Source organism: Peromyscus eremicus, chromosome 5, assembly GCF_949786415.1.
Source record: "Peromyscus eremicus chromosome 5, PerEre_H2_v1, whole genome shotgun sequence".
In the NCBI taxonomy this organism is placed as follows: Eukaryota; Metazoa; Chordata; class Mammalia; order Rodentia; family Cricetidae; genus Peromyscus; species Peromyscus eremicus.
In genome coordinates this window covers 69469913-69489691 of record NC_081420.1, presented here as the reverse complement: position 1 = coordinate 69489691, position 19779 = coordinate 69469913, and the positions used below count along the sequence as shown (strand labels likewise).

The window sequence follows — 19779 nt, the reverse complement described above, 5'->3', positions numbered from 1 at the left end:
TTGTTTGTGTTAATGTACTATAATCAAACCTCTCCTCCGGAGCAGATTTCTCCTTCCTCTTACTATGGACACCCCTCCTGTCTCTCAGCGATCCCCTGCCATCTCTGGACACCCCTCCCCTCTCTCCTCAACGATCCCTGCCCATCTGGACACCCTCCCCTCTCTCAACGATCCCCTGCCATCTCTGGACACAGCTAATTTGCCCCATGATGTTCTGCACAGCCCACCCCCTGAGAAGTCAGACAACTCCAACACGGTACTGTACCGATGCTCCAACAAACACACCCACAGTACTGGAGCACTGCACACATAAGGAAGGGTCCATGGGTTTAGGACAGTCACCTCTCCAAAAAAAAGAAGGGCACGGAGCTATAAACATCGTTAAATTTTATTAACAAAAACTTTGTACATTTTAATACATATGGAATTTTACATCTAAGGAAAATAACAGCACATTCAAAATTTACCATTTATACAAATTGTTACAGAATAACCACCAGTGGGTTAAATAAGTAAAATAAACCACACTGATTCTTTTAAATTATCTACAAAAGGTTTGACTTTCTTTAAAATTCCCCTGAACATATAAAAATAAATTAATTTTACTTTTCAATTAAATCTACCAAGTAGAAATCTTACAAATCAAAATATCAATGTTATCTTATGAATTTTTCACATTACAAACAGATTCACAAACCTTATTTACAGAAGTGAGGTAAGAACTGTGCGGTGTCCCCAGGAGACATCCTGCAGAGCTAGCCTGTTCTTCCAGCTAAGCACAGTGGAGGTCGAACTGCAGCTGGGCCTTTTCCACAAGTCAGTCATGCATTTCAGAAACACATCAATGATTCTATCCCCCAACTGTTTACCAGTCTGCCATATTGTCACAATCAAGAGCATGACTACCCAAAGTCAAAAGGCTGTGGGACAGGTCTTAGGAACTGTGGTGGCCCGTTTGTTCCAACAGGCAGTTCTGAGAGGTTGAGTATATAGACTCTCCAAATCCACTTGTTTCCTTGTGAGTCATTAGGGGACAAATACCCAGGTAACAGTTTGCATGAGCTCCCGACAGTGGCAGAGAGTTTCAGCCAGGGCAGAGGGACGGGGAAGCTGCTGGCACAGGGGCCTACCCTGCAGTCTAGAGCCCTTCCTTCATCTGTGGAGGTCCCAACAGACACTTGATTAAGGCCAGACCCTACCAGCAGTTTCTACATCGGTGTCTCTTTCTGAACCAAATTATACACTGCCAGTTGATCTGGTTCTCCCAGCAGCCTAGAACTTGCTTAACTCAAGATCTCTTTTTAAGCAGGTTTTAACAATAAGAAAAAGCATTTTTTTTTGTTTTGTTTTTTGCAAGAGGAAATAACTGTCTGCAGAAGCTGGTGTTCCCATCCTAATTAGATCACCAAAGGGACAAATGTCATTAGAAAGGAATTTTTTTAAAACAACATTTGCAAAACCCCAGTTGAGGATCTGGATGGTCACAATATTTAATGACAGAACTCCAGGAGAAGAAATTGGACAGTTCTCAAAACTCTGCCCCAGAGAGCAAGCACACTCTATCCCAAACGAGATTCTTCATATTCTGACTTTTACAATAAAACCAAGTGGTTTGCAAAGGAAATAAGTCTTTAGTTTTACTATTTGTCTCCAATTTAAAACAAAACTAGCTGGGCACCCAGCATATTACATTTTTCTTGGGTTCATAAACTCTGCATGTGAATTATTTCATTGACAAAAAAGTTAGCTATTCATTTTTCTTCCAAAGTTCAAACACTCTGGTAGGGGATGGGGATATAGGAATTTCATTTCAGTGCAACAAAGCGACAAGAAAACTAACCAAAGCCTTACAAGAGCACACGTGGCATCCTTCCTGTGCACGCCCGCCACCTTCCTGCAGAGCTGGGCAGAGCGGGGCAGCAGCTGGTGGAGTGCGGGACAGCAGGAGAGGCAGGGGACGCTCTTCAAGTGTCAACTCTTCTCTTGAGCTCCAGGCCCCGTTTTATCACTAAGTCTCTGCGGTTCAAACAAAACAAATGGAAGCGTTCGATCAACTCTGGCCGAGCCTTGAGGTGATACCCTCTAACTGGGACTATGATGATAAAATGTGGCACATGTTCTCATTTACCCTGAAGTTGGCTACTTTTCAGCATAGTGAACTCGAATTTTCAGACTTTAAAAACACCACACCGGGCCTATGTAAAGGCATAAAGGTGGTGTGTCCGTCCTTCAACACAGTTCCCAAGGCTCCCATAGACACCTGTCCACAGGAGGAAAGAGGTGTGGCGTCTGTAAGGACTAAGAAAGCCATCGTTTTGACCCCACTGTGGCGTGTTTCCTAAGCGCTGACCTCTTCTACCTCTCGCCTGTAAGAAGTGGGGTCACGCCTACCACTTTAATGATGGGACAACAACTGTACTCCATGGACCCTGGGACCTGCAGGGACTCCATGACTTCCCTCAGAGCCCAGCTTTCCAGTTAACATTGTTGTTTGTTTTAAGATGGGGTCTCAGCCAGGAATGGTGGCTCACGTCTTTAATCTCAGTACTCAGAAGCCGAGGCAGGTGGATCTCTCTATGAGTTCGAGGCTAGCCTGGTCTACACAGTGAGTTCTAGAACATCCAGAACTGTATAGACACTGTATCTGAGATGGGGTGGGAAGAGGGAGAGACAGACCCAGACAGATGGACAGACAGACAGATGAGGACTCTCTATATGACTCAGGACTCAAACTGATGATCCTCCTGCTTCAGCCACCCAAGGAGCTTATAGGCATGTGCCAACACCCCCAGGAGGATGGTTATTCTCATCCCCCCACACACACACTGCCCGCGTGCGCACGCGCCCCCAAGATAGGGTTTCTCTGTGCAGCTTTTGGAGCCTGTCCTGGAACTCACTCTGTAGACCAGGCTGGCCTTGAACTCACAGAGATCTGCCTGCTTCTGCATCCCGACTGCTGGGATTAAAGGCGTGGGCCACCGCCGCCTGGCTATTCTGATTATTTACTGTGGCTCTTTCATTAAAAATATGTCCTATTGCATAACTTGGGAAAAACTAGCTTATAATTACTCTATTTTAAATATGGAAAATATCCATGAGCAAAAGCATAGAGAATGGTATCAAATGTCCATATAAACACAGTCACTGATGGGAAAGGAACAGGATCCATGGTGACAGTACCCACACTCAGGAAGCGGGCAGAGCAAGGGACAAACAGAAAGGACTCTCAACTAGCCCAGATTCTGAACCAGTAGTCATTACTAAATGAAAGGCAATGTTTCTAAAGGTGAAAATTAAACCCACGCCAACAGCAGTGCTCCTAGTTTCCAGTCCTGTGCCCGCCCACCCGACCCCCGGCCTCCAGGGTCTACTGCAGGGGCCTTCTGTCCTCAACTGGGGCTGGGGAGAATGAACGTCAGGCAACAGCCCTAACCCACAGCTCCTGTGTGCACGCTGTTCCTGAGCCACACCTACCTTCACTTTTACCCCAAAGGAGAGATGCTATGACTTATAAATTGTAAAAATCAATCCATTTAAATTTTACTTTCTATTAAAAGTGTGATGGCGACGAATTTTTTGAAGATTTAAACTTATGTGTCTGTGGGTTTATGTATGTGTGTGTGTGTGTGTGTGTGTGTGTGTGTGTGTGTGTGTGTGTGTATGTGTGTGTGTAGGTGCCCACAGAAGCCAGAAAAGGGCATGGAGCTCTGGGAGCTGGAGTTGAGTGGCTGTGGCTGTGGGTACTGGAGACTGAACGTGGGTGCTCTGGGTGCACTCTCAAGCACTCCGTCATCTCTCTGGCACAGCAATTTACTTTTTTAAGGAATCTTGTAGAAAGCTTGGAATATTGCCCTAATTTTATATATTTACCACATCAAATATGTAACTCCATTTTAAAAAGCATGTTGGAACAAAATAATAAAACATATATATAATTAAATGGAGAAAAATTCTATGATCAAATTATTTCTCTTTTTAAAAAGAAAGACTGTGTCTTGAACGGGCTGCCTCATCTTGCAGCTAAAACACCTCAGGAAACGCTGTATTACAAATGGCCTTCAACCTTATGTGCAAATCAAATTGGTATACTTAAGGGACATGTAAATTAAATTGGCTCAGACCCTCTGTTTACAATATCCAGCTGCTAAAACAACTGATTTCATGAAGGAAATACTGGCTAAAGAGCACCCATCTCTGCTCACTATGATCCTTGCCTCCCGAGGTGAATCACACAACATACTTACTGTGACTTTTTGACTTGTGTTGTCCCCGTGGATGGTGAGAAAGGGGTTGGTGGTGGCTGTGTGAAGTGGGGGAGCCTGAGTGCCTGCAAGGAGGTTGTTGATGGGGATCTGTGTGGGCCCCGGGAGCTGCAGCTGCTGGAGCTCCGGTGGGTGGTGCTGCTGCTGCATCAGCTGGTACAGGAAGGCCTGATGCTGTTCCTTCAGCAAACAGGGGAGAGAAGATGAGCTCTAGCTAGCAAACACAGCAGTCAGCAAAACATTCCTTTTCTATTTCTTTCTCTTACAGTATTAGTTAAAAGTAAATCACATTCACATTATTAAGAAAACAAGGGCTGGGTGTGATGGCACAGGCCTTTAATTCCAGCATTTCCCAAACCGAGGCAGGTGGATCTCTATTAATTTTCAGGCTAGCTTGGTCTACATAGTGCCATGCCAGCCAGAGCTATATGATGAGGCCTGTTTCGAATGGATAGACAGACAAGACAGACAGACAGACAGACAGACAGACCGACCACCCCATCTAGAAAAGCAACTGCACTAGGTAATAACCATCTATTGAAATCCCCGGGACCATCTGGGAATCGACCACTTTTAAAACACACCAAGCAAAGACAGAGGTGTGTTCAAATGAGGCTGTCCATCATGAACACAGAGAATGGGAAGAGCAGCAGTTTGGGCACTGGGCTGCTTCGGTTCTGGTTCATACACAAGCATGTTATCTGAAGAGAGACCCCCAACTCAGAAGATGCCTCCATCAGATTGGCCTGTAGGCAAGTCTATTGGGTATTTTCTTGTCTGGGGATTGATGTAGAAGGCTCCAGCCCACTGTAGACAATGCCACCTCCAGGCAGAGTGTATAAGAAAGTAGGCTGGACAAGCCATGAGTGTAGAAAGGAGGTTTCTCTGGTCCTGCCAGGCCCCCCGCATGGCCCACTTATAAAATAATCACTCAGAAGTGTATATTAATTATAACTCCTTGGCCATTAGCTCAAGATTATTACTGACTAGCTCTTACATTCAAATTAAGCCATAATTCTTATCTATGTTTAGCCACGTGGCTTGGTACCTTTTCTCAGTCTTGCCTTGACATCTTGCTTCCTCTGAGTCTGGCTGGCGACTCCTGACTCAGCCCTTCCTCTTCCCAGAATTCTCGTCTGTTCGCCCCACCTATACTTCCTGCCTGGCTACTGGCCAATCAGTGTTTTATAGTGTTTTATTTATCAACCAATCACAGCAACACATATTCACAGCATACAGAAAGACATCCCACAGCACTTCCACTATTCTGTCTAATCAAAATGGAAGGTTTTAACTTTAACATAGTAAAATTACATGTAACAAAACAGTTATCAAGAATTACAGTTATAATATGTAATCTATTTCTATTTGGCAAAATTAGTGAAAATATTCTATCTATCCTATATTTTTGAGTCTAAAGTTTCATATCTAATTTATCTTTTATCATAATCAAGGAAAATCTAGTCTTCAACTACATCAAAGACCCCAGAAGGATATAATATTACCTAAGTAAACAAGACATACATTGTAAGCAACTTCCAAAAATCTAGAATGACAGAGACAGCTGCCTGCCTGGACAGTCACTTAAAGTTCTTCTGCAACACTGGGGCATCCATCTTCAGCCCACAGGGCTAGAGTCTCTCAGTCATTTTCCTGTGTCCTGTAGAATGTCTGGCAGTCTCCTCTGCGAAGGAGGAACCTGAAGGACCATTTTGCCTTGTTTTGGCAAAATCAGTGGTCATTTTCCTAAGGGTCTTGTATGTCTAGTTTATATAACATTTTGTCAAGCAGTCCAGGCAAGAACAGTTTCTTGCCCAAATGGCCAGTTCTGCCAAGAAGAAGATAAACTCCACATGGAGTTTACTTTCACTGTGGCCAAAGTTAGCCACTGGGCAAGAAAGTACCCTCACGTCGACGGCTGACAGTGTGCTGTCCAAAATGGACAAGTAGGACATGGACACATGGACACACACACACACACACACAAAAAGGACTGCTGATCCTTGCCAAAAAAAGTGTGGTTGCAGCTTTGACAGGCGACCTCTGAGGCCAGGGCAATATGGAACTATCACTGAAGTGGCTTTACAATCCGGAAAAGGTACAGTGCCCCTTCCTTCGAAGGGAGCTTGGCAGCCAGTGGGCCAATGGCTTCTGGTGTGCAGTGGGACAATAGCTGGAGCTACTAGACTGACGGAGTCTGGCCTCTCAACGGTAGACTGGCATTTAATAAAGGAGATGGAAGCCGGGCGGTGGTGGCACACGCCTTTAATCCCAGCACTCGGGAGGCAGAGCCAGGCGGATCTCTGTGAGTTCAAGGCCAGCCTGGTCTCCAAAGCGAGTTCCAGGAAAGGCGCAAAGCTACACAGAGAAACCCTGTCTCGAAAAACCAAAAAAAATAAAAAAAATAAAAAAAATAAAAAATAAAAAAATAAAGGAGATGAAGCTACCCACAAGCTAAGAAGAATGGACAGTTGAATTAAAAAACCATCAGCAATTTCCAGAATTTAAAATCCTGAATCATGACAGGGCACTGGCGGAATTCAGATTTATCTGGTACATGGACTACTCTCACCGAATGTGAGGTCGAGCTGTAGGCCTTGTGTACATCCTGCTTCACAAATGAGTCTGTCAGATATGCTAAGTCTGTAGGCTGAAGATGATGCCCCAATGTTGCAGAGAAACCTCGGGTGACTGACTGTCCAGGCAGCTGGCTGTTTCTGTCATAACTCACATTTTTTTGTAAGTCACTTGTTTGCACTTCCTGTTTTACTAGGTAATATTTTTCCTTCTTGGGTCTCTGAGGGAGCTGAAGATTAAGACAGCTGTAGTTACAGTTTTCCATGTTAACAATTTCAGAAAAGAAACTCACTTAAAGAGGTGTAAAGTGTATAAACTTGAAAGACATCGTAAGATTGTTTTCTGTTGGTAATACAAGATAGGATAGAAAGTGTATTAGGTACATTTTGGACTCACCAAAATAGATAGATAATGGAATATTTTCGCTGAATTTGTCAAATGCAAATGGACTAGACATTGTTGATGTAGTTACTACTTGTATATATTGTATATAGTTATTGTACTTATTGTATATAGTTTTTCTTATATTAGTTATAATTTTTTTGCTGTGGAATGTTCTGTATGGCAAATGTGTTGCTAATTAGTCAATAAATAAAACACTGATTGGCCATTGGCTAGGCAGGAAGTATAGGCGGGGCAAGGAGGAGAATAAAGCTGGGAAGTGGAAGGCTGAGTCAGAGAGACACTGCCAGCCGCCGCGATGACAAACAGCATGTGAAGATGCCGGTAAGCCACTAGCCAAGTGGCAAGGTATAGATTTATAGAAATGGATTAATTTAAGCTGTAAGAACAGTTAGCAAGAAGCCTGCCATGGCCATACAGTTTGTAAGCAATATAAGTCTCTGTGTTTACTTGGTTGGGTCTGAGCGGCTGTGGGACTGGCGGGTGACAGAGATTTGTCCTGACTGTGGGCCAGGCAGGAAAACTCTACCTACACTTTTTTTTTACTTTTTTTATTAGACCAAAAAAAAAAAAAAAAAAAGGAAATGTGGTGAGGTATACTGTGTCTCCCAATAAAATTTACCTGAGGATCAGAGGAAAAACCCAGCCACTATATTAACATAGAAGTCAGGCAATGGTAGCACACGCCTTTAATCCTATCACTTGGAAGGCAGGGATCTGTCTGGATCTCTGTGAGTTCAAGGCCACACTGGGGAACAGAGCCAATCATGGTGACACATGCCTTTAATCCCAACACTAACCACAGAGGTCTGGAGGTCTGTACAGACAGACAGGAAGTGACAGAGCTGGGCAGGAAGAAAAAGTGATGTAGCTGGGCTGAGAGACTAAATGAGAAGAGAGAACAGAAAGACATATAGGCATGGAGATACAGGAAGCTCTCTTTGGAGACTGAGGTGTGGGTGAGGTGAGGTTAGCTTGTGACTTTTCCTATTTCCCTGATCTCTCAGGTTTTCACCCCTATATCTGGCTCCATGTTTTTTATTTAATAAGACCGTTGAGCAATTCGCCTACACATGAGGAGCAAGCCAGTAAGCAGAGTTCGTGCTGTGGTCTCCATAGATGATAGACCTGTCAGCTAAACTAAACCCTTTCCTCCTTAAGTGGCTTTGATCAGTCTTCTGTCACAGCATCAGAGGAACCAACAAAAACAGGTTAATCACACTATGATTAGCTACTTTAAAATTGCATCCATGAGTCAAACCCTGCCAGCAATTCTTCTCAAGCATTTCCAAAAGTTGCCATCCACTCCTAACAAGTATTTAGTTCTACAGTTCTGGATTTGTCTTTTCAAGAAGCATAAATTCCTTTCCATATAGATTTCCTGGGTGCTTACTGATAGGCACTGTATTAGCTGTCTGGGGCATATAGTGGTCAGAGTTCCTGCCTGCCTAGGGAATGAGAAACAATGCTACAGTGTGACTATTGCTAAGAGCAGACAAAGATTATGTGGATTCAGTAAGTAGTCAGGGCAGCTTTGTCAAGTTAACACAGGACATACTTGGAGCACACTGGCATTAGCCAAGTGGATGAGGAGGAAGGAGGGCATTTCTAGGATCTCAGTGAGAGCTTGTGCAGAGAGATTCTGGATCCACAAGAGTTCAAAGAGGCTGGCAGGCAGTGCTGGCTGGCGGTTAAGGAGGGGAAAAATGCAGGGCTCCCACCTAACCATGAGGGAAGCTGGGAAGTTAGGAGAAAGCTTTTGAGCAGAGGAAGGAGCTTTATTTTTTCCTTTCTTTTCTGGGGTGGGACAGATATGGTCTCATTATGCAGCCCTGTCCTGCCTGGAACTCATTATGTAGAGTGCCTACCTCCATCCCTGAATGCTGGGATTAAAGGTGTGTGCCACCACACCCAGTTAAATGAGAAGGGATTTCTTGATGAAGTCACTGTAATATGTTAAAAAAAAAATTACAACTTTTTACTTAAGCAACTTGCAAAAGGCTGGAGTTGGAGAAAGTGGGGTAGCTAAGCATGGCAGCAGCTCAGTCTGGGACATGTTTAAAACACCCTTCAGGCTGTGCAAGTGTGGCTATGGAGTAAGCAGGTGGACACAGAGTGAGATGCTCTGGACAGAGGTCTAAAGTACATGGACCAAACTGAAATATCTTAGAGTGAAGGACACTGCTGAACTCAACTTTTAGGTGAGAAGGTTCAAGAAAAGAGGAAGATCCAAAATGGAAAACAAAAAGGACAGCTAGGTAGGACCGTGATGTCACGCAGTTGGAGGGAATGACCACATGTCAGATGGGACTGAAGACACAGGAGAATGACCAGTGGACTGAGAAGACTGTCACTATCTGTGCAGAGACAATGGTGGTGGTGACAGTGGGCAGACAAGGGGGTGGTTTTCTGGCTTCAACTCCCAAGTGCTAGATTACAGACATGTACTACTCTACCCCATACACCAAACTATTAGAAGTATACTTCAGGCTACATTTTTAGGACATAGTTAAAGCTAAGTTTGCTGACACATGCCTGAAATCCCAGCACTTGAGGGGGCTAAGGCTGGAGGACCATGAATTCAAAGGCAGTCAGTGATACCTATCAACACTCTGTCTCCAAACAAAGGCAGAGTGTTTGCATGTAACTTGTGTACTCTCCCATATACTTTAAAATCATCGCTAGAACACCGAGAAAACAATGAAAATAATATATAAACAGTTACACAGTGCTGTTCAAGGAACTGTAGCAAAAAAAAGAATATGCAGGTGCAGTACAGATGCACATTTTTTAGTAGTTTTTATTTGCAGATAAAAGAATCAACAGATGGGAAACCCATGGGTCTGCAGGATGAACCGTATGTGATAAGGGAAGACTGTTTCCCTTCGGTTCCTCTACATGTCTGTAAAAGTCAACACTCAATTGTTCATTTCAGGGTTCCTCTTCTTCTTGTTATCCTCAAAAATCTATTACAGTTCTACAGTTATCTTACCAGAGATGGCACTCCATCAAGATACAACTGTCCTGCTAGTGATCCCTATTTCTACCACTGAGCCCATCTTTCTTCCCCCCGAAAACAAATTGTTTCCATACAGCAACTAATCTTTCTAAACAAACCCGTGATCACTATCATCATTGTTCAAGTTCAATATTCTCCAATGAATCCTTTAAGGAAAAAAAAAAAGAAAGAAAACGGGGGCTAGAGAGATGGCTCAGAGGTTAAGAGCACTGGCTGCTCTTCCAGGGGTCTGAGTTCAAGTCCCAGCACCCACATGGTGGCTCACAACCATCTGTAATGAGATCTGGTGCCCTCTTCTGGCCTGCAGGAATACACGCAGACAGAACATTGTATATGTAATAAATAAATGTTTTTTAAAAAAAAGAAAAAAAGAAAGAAAAGCAGGGCATGGACGAGGCAAGATCAGCACAACTGACTTGACTATCAGAGTTAGGTGACAGAATGGTCTTCCAAATGCCATCTCCCAAGAAGCTTGGACCAGCCCATCTAAAACTGGAACTGGTGATGGAAGCATCATGCTAATCCAGCAAGCCTATCATGTGTGAGGCTCTGGGTTCTACTCCCAATGCCACAAAAGAAGTAAACCACCCTCACCTTACTTCACCCCTGGGAACCTTTAATGCTCTCATCCTACTTCACCAGCCCTCTTGGAATTACCACCAATGAAAGAGTGAGTACTCACTACCTCCCCTCTCGGAGAAAACCAGCAGGAAAACACAGCTTGCATTCCAGTCCCCAGAGCCTAGTTACAAGGAGCCACAATACATGTTTTCACATTTGTAAGACAATCAGGAAAGGTGATGGTACAGGTATGTCAAAGGACAAGACAACATTATGGCTATGCATTCACAATGGAGGAGCCTACACCATAATCAACATCTATCATAGTCTCCAACAACAGACCCTGACCAAAAAAAAAAAAATACTGCGCAAAGAACTTACCGGTGTGAGCTGCTGGGAGTTTATCAGCTGCTGAAACTGCTGCTGCTGGATGAATATTTGTCTCTGCTGGTCTGACAGTAACCCTAGTCCCGAGGCACTGAAAAACATCGCAACCCTTACTTCTATGCCCCCTTCTCAGGTATGACGGGAAAGTGAGGATTTAACAAACGCAGTTTTACCTACAACACTTCATTATGTACAAACTATTCTCATGTATATTAACTATACAGGAACGCACTTTCAAGAAGTTATTTTAAATAGGCACAAACTGAAACACAATTTATGTGTTTATAGTAAAGTATATGTAATAATCATCTATCCCTTACTTTATCAAAATTTTTTTGATTAGAGAGTATCAAAATTGTGCTGCTAAATCTTGCAGAACCAGTATCAATCACATGACTGCCACAATAATATCTTTGCAGAGTAAGATACATGTGCACAGTAAGGACTCAAAAGTGACATTTAAAGACAGATATCACAGATCGGGACTGACATTTTCAACACGAATGTATTTAATATTATGTTACTGAAACTGATTTTTAGTTGAATTGTATCAACTTAATAAAAAAAATATGAGTAGCAAGCACTTACTCTAAATGAGTTTGGGTAGCCATTTTTCCTAGAGAACATCTACAAAATACATTAACAATCCTAATCGAGAACAAGGACAACACTGATGACATGTTGCATGAAAAAGAAAACGAATAATAAAAACTATACTGAAGTAAGCTTCTCACCTGTTAGTCAGTGCGGCAGCGGCGGCCGGCATCGGATGTGCTGCATTAGGCGGGACACTGGCGTGGGGAAGGGGGGCAGGGTTCTGGGATATTGTGACAGGGGTCTGAATTACACCATTTAAAGCGCCTACAATGCCATTAATTGCCAGTTGGTTACCTGGCAAAGCTCCAATTATTCCACCAACTGCAGACACGGCAGGAATGGTGGATGTTACAGTCTGCATCCCACTAGCTAGCGCCCCTACTGTCACACCATTGACCTGCTGAACCCCACTGACTCCAGAGCCTTGCTGAGCCGGACTCTGCCCAGCAGGTGGGGGGGTGGAAAGAGCAGAGGAACTGCTGGTGCTCTGTCCACTGGAAGTTAAGTCCTAAGGTAAGAAAGAATAACAACTTAGGTTGGAAGGAGCACAGCAAAACCGCTTCGAGTAATTTTAAATCATTGAATGTAATATGCTACTGTTCTCAAGTAGAATACACAAATGAACATAACCACAAAAAATTACCTGATTTAATACAGGAAGAGAATTGTCAGGTAAAAAGCTGTTTCCTATATGTGGGCTCTTACTGCTGTTCAATGAATCAGTAGTAGGAGCTAGAAATAGTAAAAGACAAAAAACATGCACCCTGTCAAATTAACTGTATTATATGTAAGATTAAAGGCTATTTTCAACGTTATGCTGAAGCCTACTCCTGTTATTCCTAAAACTGATTTAAATGGGAGGGGGGGGGTTTGTACTGAATATGAGACCATTACATTTAAATAAATTTTACCATTAAAGTATGAACTGAAGTGAAAACAGACTCAAGACAATTAACAAGGATTGTCTACGTCCCTCAGGAATAACCCACCGTTTGCTTCCTAGATCTTCACAGAAGCAGTAACCGGTTACTGTTTACTATGCAGATGGCATCAGGAGTCCAGTCTGCTTTCCTTCGAAACCAAGTACTTCCATACTCACCAGGGTGTGCAGAAAAGGTATGTGTGTGATGAGGTGGGCTAGGATTGGCTGCTATTGTTGGAAAAGGCACGGAAAGCTGTGCATTCAGTAACTGAAGACGTTCCTTTTTGGCAGTCAAGTTTTTAATTTGTTCTTCTAATCTTCGATTTTCAACTTGAAGTTGGTGCAATGACTTCAGCATTCCTAAAACTAGCAAATTATTTGTGTGAATTTTAGTAAAGACAACTCCACTCCCATGACTAAAACTTTTATGGTCATAGTGTCAACTGCTTTAGAAATAAAATAAAAATGTGGAAATTCTGTAAACTAATACTAAACGACTGAGATTTATTTCTAGATTTGAATGTAGATATATAAAAAACATCATGGTATATTTAGGAGTATATACACAAAGGAAGACTGTTCCTAGATGGACCCTATAAAGATTGGCTGCCAATGTTGTCCAAATAAACAAAACCCCAATCCAATCAGGTTCAAGTAGTTTTTATCCTCAGAGAGAAATGATGGCATTTTATTTTCCTCAAGAACCCAAAAACAGTAACAGAAGTAGCAGCAGCAACAACAAAAACCAAGCATGCCAGCAGACACCTGGCAGACAGCCTGCCGGCCCAGCTGCTCAGCCTGTCTCTCTGCAGGCTCCCCAGCAGGGAGCGCTGTATCTGCACCCTGCTACTCTCTTCAGGGAGAAATGCCTAGCCTCACCTGTTAACAAGCTTCCTGCCCTGCCCAATCACCTCAGATACTATCTACATTAATTCCTCCAAGACTGAAACTTCCAACTGACAGTCAAGAGCCAATGTTGCTGTTAGGCCACAGTGATGGACACTTTAAAAACTCCAGGGATGAAAAAGGTGTATTTGCTTAACATGACCTCAGGGCCTTGCAAAGAACTACAGCTCTAGCAGTACAAGACCTAATTTTATGCCCCTTCAGGCGCCCAGATGAGACAAAAGAACCTGCCCTCTAGCTAATGTGTAAAAGGTTCTCCCCCACATCAATTTCCTCACAATCAGCAGTTTTAGGTAGGGGCACCATTCATTAAAAATATCAATTTAAAGACTTGGTTCACCAGCAATTTTTTTTTTTTTTAAATTTTCCGGAGCTGAGGACCGAACCCAGGGCCTTGTGCTTGGTAGGCAAGCGCTCTACCACTGAGCTAAATCCCCAACCCCATCACCAGCAATTTTTTTAAAAGTCTTGTTTTCATAAAATAAAGCAGTGAAAGCTTCCATGCCAAAATGATAGAAACCAACCACCTCTCCCCTCACCTATTCCAACTTTGGGTTTGTTTGTTTGTTTGTTTTTTTGCATTTGCGCCCCCCCCCCCGTGGTTTTAATACATAGAACCAGAAGTACTAAATATGTACATACAACACATACCATATAATTTCATAAATATCAATAACATTCCAATTAAATATACAATTTACGAATTACTATTCCTTTTGGGTAGGGGCTCACTAAGTAGCCCTTGGCTGTCCTGGAACTCTCTCTGTAGACCAGAATGGCCTCAAACTCAGAGATCTGCCTGCTTCTGCCTCCCAAGTACTAGGATTAAAGGCGTGCGCCACCTGCTTCTACTTCCTGAGTGTCAGAATTAGAACCAGGTACCACCATGCCTGCCTACTTTCCATTCCTTTGAATTGTAAAATAGATACCTAGCTATACCTGACTAGATACATTTTTTCCTTTTTTATTTATTTGTATTTTATATACACCGGTGTTTTGCCTGAATGTATGTCTGTGTGATGGTGTCAGATCCCCTGGAACAGGAGTTACAGACAGCTGTGAGCTGCCATGTGAGTGCTGGGAATTGAACCTGGGTCCTCTGGAAGAGCGGCCATCACTCTTTAACTGCTGAGCCATCTCTCCAGCCCCTAGATACACTGTTTTAAAAGATCTCTGGGAGTAGGCATATTTTTTTTCAAATACTAGACTGAGAGGAGATACTGTGTATTTTCATAAGTTGACAAGAACAAAGTACAGTATGATAGAGTAGCAAAGCTGTATTTCAACCAATAACCAACTAACAAAAAGCATGTAAGGCATTTTTTTTCAATTTTTCATGTAATGCATCTTCATTAACAATTCTAGGATTACAGGTATAGTCTTACTCCCAATTCCAAAAATAAGAGATTAAAGAACTTAAAAATGAAACCAAACCAATCAAAACTTGCCTGAGATCCTATTGTTAGGAGTGAACACTATAGAGTCGGCTCCGTCAAAGCACAGTATCTCACTCTCTCTAATTATATAAAGTACATGCCATACTGGCATCATTATATTGGGTAAACAGTTTCTTCTGCATCCATTACTCTATCTGTTGTTCTACCCAATGCTGTTCCATTTTTAGACACAAGAAAATGAATACTTACTGTCACTAGGAGTGCCCTGTTCTAATAAAAATTGCTGTCCTTCACTCCACTGCCTCTCCAAAAGCTGTTCAATACTTGCTGCTACTGGAGGCAGATTCTCCAGACTGCTATTGCTTGGTTGATCATAGCGAATCTGCAAGTTGCTCACAGGTGATCTGTCAAAAATATTAATTTTCAAATTAAAAAAAAAAGAAGGGAATGCTTCTAAGTAGCTGTGCATCGGTCTCTTGCATCATCCTGTACAAATTGTTTGTTACCAAGTGGTCTATGGCAGAGGTATCAGGTCTCATAAAACCATAATTGAGTTATTATCATTCTTCCTCCCTAAATTATAAAATAACTGAACATAGCATATAATTTTTTTAAAAACCACTAGAAAATAAATTACTAATAATCTGTGAAATAGGCTGTAAACAAATAATATGGCCTTCTTTATAAGATACAGGGGAGACAGACATTAGGAGAACTTGTAAAATACTCAGAAAGAGGATGGGGCTGCAGAGACAAGCGCAGGGGTTGAGAGCACTTGCTGCTTTTGCAGAAGGCCCCAGGTTTAGTGCCCACAACATGTATGATGGCTCACAGTGTCTGCAACTCTAGTTCCTGAGGATCCGATGCACTTTTCTGGCCTCCTTGGGCACTAGGTTTTCATGTGGTACACATACATACATTACAAGCAGGCAAAGCATAAATACACATTAAAATAAAACAGCCAGAAAAGTTCTACCACTGTGTCTTAATATAAATGCTATCAGAAGTGTAACACTATGGGGGACATTTGAATTTACAACCAATAAAATCCTAAAGTTCAGTGAGTGAAAAGAAAAACATTCAGTCCAAACAATCATATATGTAAAATGCAGATTATACAAGTATTTTTAAAATGTCTTAGGTTAGTTCTTCAAAGAGATCTTAGTCCTTCCAAAATGTTTCTTGAATGAAAATGAACATATAATGTTCTCATGTCCAGTTTTGGTTTTACATTAATATATGGGGCCATCTTTGGTCTCTGGTCTCCATTCTACTTTAATGTGTCAGTAAAGAGTATTAGTTTCTTTCCTAAGTATTTTCTACAAAATGATCTTACAGGCTCCATGTCCAAATAAGGAGAAAGGCGGTCTGGGGATCTCGGAGGGGTGGGGGCAAATTCTGAATGCTTGCACTGTCAATTCCCAAGGGCTGCAGTGGCCTGTTCACAGACGCAATGCACTACTGTTCTTGTCTTGGCCATAAGCTTGTTAGACAGCAATTTCTTAAAATAAGGATTTTAAGCAGTGAGGTGTCCTATTCTACATATGAGCATCATAAGCTGGCCATCGCTTTCCAAATACGTTATGCAAAGGTTAAATTGGACCACTCCAGGCTGATGTTTAAAGAGTAATGTAGTATTTTAAATGCACACTAAAAATAATTTAGTGCCATTCATTGTGCTATGGCCTGTTTAAAAAAAAATAAAATAAAAATTTCACTAAGCAAAATTGCACTAACAGATTTTGAATACATTTTAGATAACTTGTGTGATGTTTTAAGTTTTAAAAGGGACAAGGACACCCTTCCTGTACTAAATAAGCAAAATTCCATTAACAGTCTCATTTGAAAAGAAAAATTTAAACAGTATAGAAATACAATATAAAATCACAGACCAGTGGTTTAACTTTCTCATTCTGTAGTTCAGATTCATAGTTTCCAAATGAGGAATATTTCCTCCAGAATTTAATACGGAAAAACAGCATGACTTTGACATAGTTGCACATTACAGGAATTATACGGGGAATATATACTTGATGGCCCATTAGGAAACACATGAGGTACCGGAGTAGTATCTACAAGGATGAAGGATGTTTTCCTCAACAAACACTCCCCAACTGGATACGCAACACAATTCTCCTACGTCGGGGTATGAAAGGGTCTCGTTTTCAGTGGAATCCATCACTCCCTTACATGAAAAGAACCCAGGACTGACTTTTCCTTCTGTGTTTATCCTCAACCAACTTAATGTGAGGCAGAGTTTATAAAAGTGGAGAACAGAGAAAAAAAAGAACTAGAGAAGGATGCAGAAGTCGAAAATGGAACAAGAAGATAGACATCACTAAATTCCACCCCCTTCTAAAAGCTGACAGCTACCCCACAACACGCCCCTCATTTAGAAGGGAAGTTCTACAGTTCTTCCATAATCCCACTCTGATAAATTACATAGTAGTGGATGGTTCTGGGATATCACCGAAAACCTAAGAAATTTTAATGCAGCACATAACAAACACATTGGCTTTACTCGGTTTCAACTATCTACAAGGAACCAGAGAGCTTGAAAAGCTTCATTTGTGGGGTATAACTGGAGACTTAGCCAAAGCTGAAACCCAACAGTGAGTCTTGAGTTTGTATCTTAAGGTATCAGTATTTTATGATAAAAAATAATCACCCAAGTCAATGCATTAATCATACCAGAAGCTAAATATACAAATGATAAATAGTTCAAACCGATTAGAAACATGAAAATGTGTTCCCTTTAGCTTAGAAATCTAACAATGTGTTTAAAATTAACATTTCAATTAATTTAGAATCATTTTTCTTGACTGTCTAGACAGGCTTCTTATCTACAGAATGCTTTTATAGCCTCAACAAATACACACTTCACTGCTCAAGATAACAAAGTTTCCAAATCTCAAAGTGTTCCTCTCCTAAGCTTTGCAGTATAAACAATGCGTACCTTGGTGAGAGGCTTCCTCGGGGTGAGCTTCCTTGACCAACTAGGCTTCGGCTATTGTCTCCGAGATCTTGATCTGCAATGTAAATATTTCAGAGCTGATAAAGTGGGTCTCTTACTAGATAAGAAGTTTCAAACTCTTGCTCTGAGTTTTCCTAAAATACACATCAAGCCCATGCCAGAATCTTTCCAGTTATGAAAGGGAAGACCTGGCATGTTGATGTTGAGAGCTGTTGAACTGTGGCATGTAAAATGTTGTCTGTACACGTTTTTGTGACGGCCATGCATTATGTTCTGTTCTTTCATTCCTTTCAATTTTACAGCACAGAAGCGTGGTTTGAATTTGTACTGCCCTCCCCTCAGCCACTTTTAATTTCTACGGTTAAAGTAATGAATCACAGCTGTAGACAGCTAATCTGTATGCTTATCACAGCAAATCCTTATGCTTTGTATTTTTTAACACCTAGTATCCCAGACAAGTCACAAAGTACATTTCTACAGCACCCTATACACCATGACTACAATTGTTAAGTGACTCTTCACATCAATAAAATATATGGAACATATAGCCAAACTGGGAAAACAAATATATATCTAGGTCTTTTTATTAAAATGAAAAAAAATTAACCTTGATAAATTGCGATTATTTTGGTTTTTAAAAACAGATAAATAAAACCACAATCCTCGATTAATCACATCCCTAGCTGGTTTCCTTCCTTCCTTCCTTCCTTCCTTTCTCTATTTTTGAAGAAAATGACCTAACACAGAGAAAGTTTCCACCAGGAGGGGCTTTACCTGTTTGGTTGCTGTCAGACTGAGCTATGAGAACTGCCATGGGTGGATTTGGATTTAATCTACTGCCATACATATGAGCTGGCGCCTGACTAAGAGAAGATCCAGAAAGGGTATTTGCCTAAATGAAAAGAAGCACAATAATTAATAAGTCAGATTGGAAATGCCTTAACGGTTTACCTCCTACAGTCGCAGCAGGATTCTCTATCTCAGAATGCAAGCAGAAATGCTGACCTTCTGCAAAGTAAATGCTTTAACATCTAATATGTCCATTTTTTAAAACAATGGTATTTTTAAGAGTAGATCTAGTCTACACTAAGCTTAGTAGTATGGGAACCATGTGGACTTAGAACTGATTCTTTAATCTCAAACCATTTAGAAAATCAGACAGGTATTCAACAGATGTTTAACCAATGCATCACAATCTGACTGCGGAGGTCAAAGACTCAACTTGTCCTTCCATGCTCAAAGCCATTACTGCTATTGCCTAACCCTGCCATGAGGACAACCTGCACAGTGTTTTGTTACTTCCTATTCGGATAGACTTGGAAGCCTGCTGCTTGTGGTGTTTTCTTTTGTTTTTATTTTAAAAGAAGGCAAACAGGCATCACAAGTATGTTTTCTATACAATGCAGAGCTCAACCAATCACAGCTTTGCCCTGACCCATCTAAGGCACTGCCTTTTTGGCAGGAAGCCAGTTTTACAAACTGAAGAACTCCTCCAGAGTCTGTGATTCATTCATGTTGCTAACCACAAGTATGAAGGCCTCTTACTGGGACCTGTGCCAAACAAGCCAGAATGAACCCTTAAACAGATGACGTTAAGGAGGCTGGCCAAAGTGTTGCATAATCCAATGTAATAAAAATGCCTTCTTTGATGTGTATAGGCTCCCACTTTCCAAGAATATCAGAACCTAAAAATGTGCCACTTTGGAAACAAATCTCTTGTACACAAAATACGGCAGCTAACAGAAACTTTTACTACCCTGAAATAATTTTCAGAT

General features: G+C 41.6%; 1 protein-coding gene across 12 annotated transcripts in view; it reads right to left on the bottom strand.

Moving 5' to 3' along the window:
* Positions 1–370: 370 nt before the first annotated feature.
* The window catches only part of Mllt10 (MLLT10 histone lysine methyltransferase DOT1L cofactor), a 172883-nt gene continuing 153474 nt past the window's right edge, over positions 371–19779 (bottom strand). For 11 of the 12 annotated variants that reach the window (XM_059263626.1, XM_059263629.1, XM_059263631.1 and 8 more), the window contains 9 exons: positions 18779–18896; positions 17987–18059; positions 15280–15434; positions 12905–13093; positions 12449–12537; positions 11943–12313; positions 11203–11299; positions 4245–4442; positions 371–2016 (listed from right to left, as the gene is read on the bottom strand). In XM_059263626.1, coding sequence (XP_059119609.1) covers positions 1972–2016; positions 4245–4442; positions 11203–11299; positions 11943–12313; positions 12449–12537; positions 12905–13093; positions 15280–15434; positions 17987–18059; positions 18779–18896 — 1335 coding nt within the window. In that variant the 3' untranslated portion in view covers positions 371–1971. The remainder of the gene's footprint in view (positions 2017–4244; positions 4443–11202; positions 11300–11942; positions 12314–12448; positions 12538–12904; positions 13094–15279; positions 15435–17986; positions 18060–18778; positions 18897–19779) is intronic. The other variant, XM_059263632.1, reaches the window with a different exon arrangement.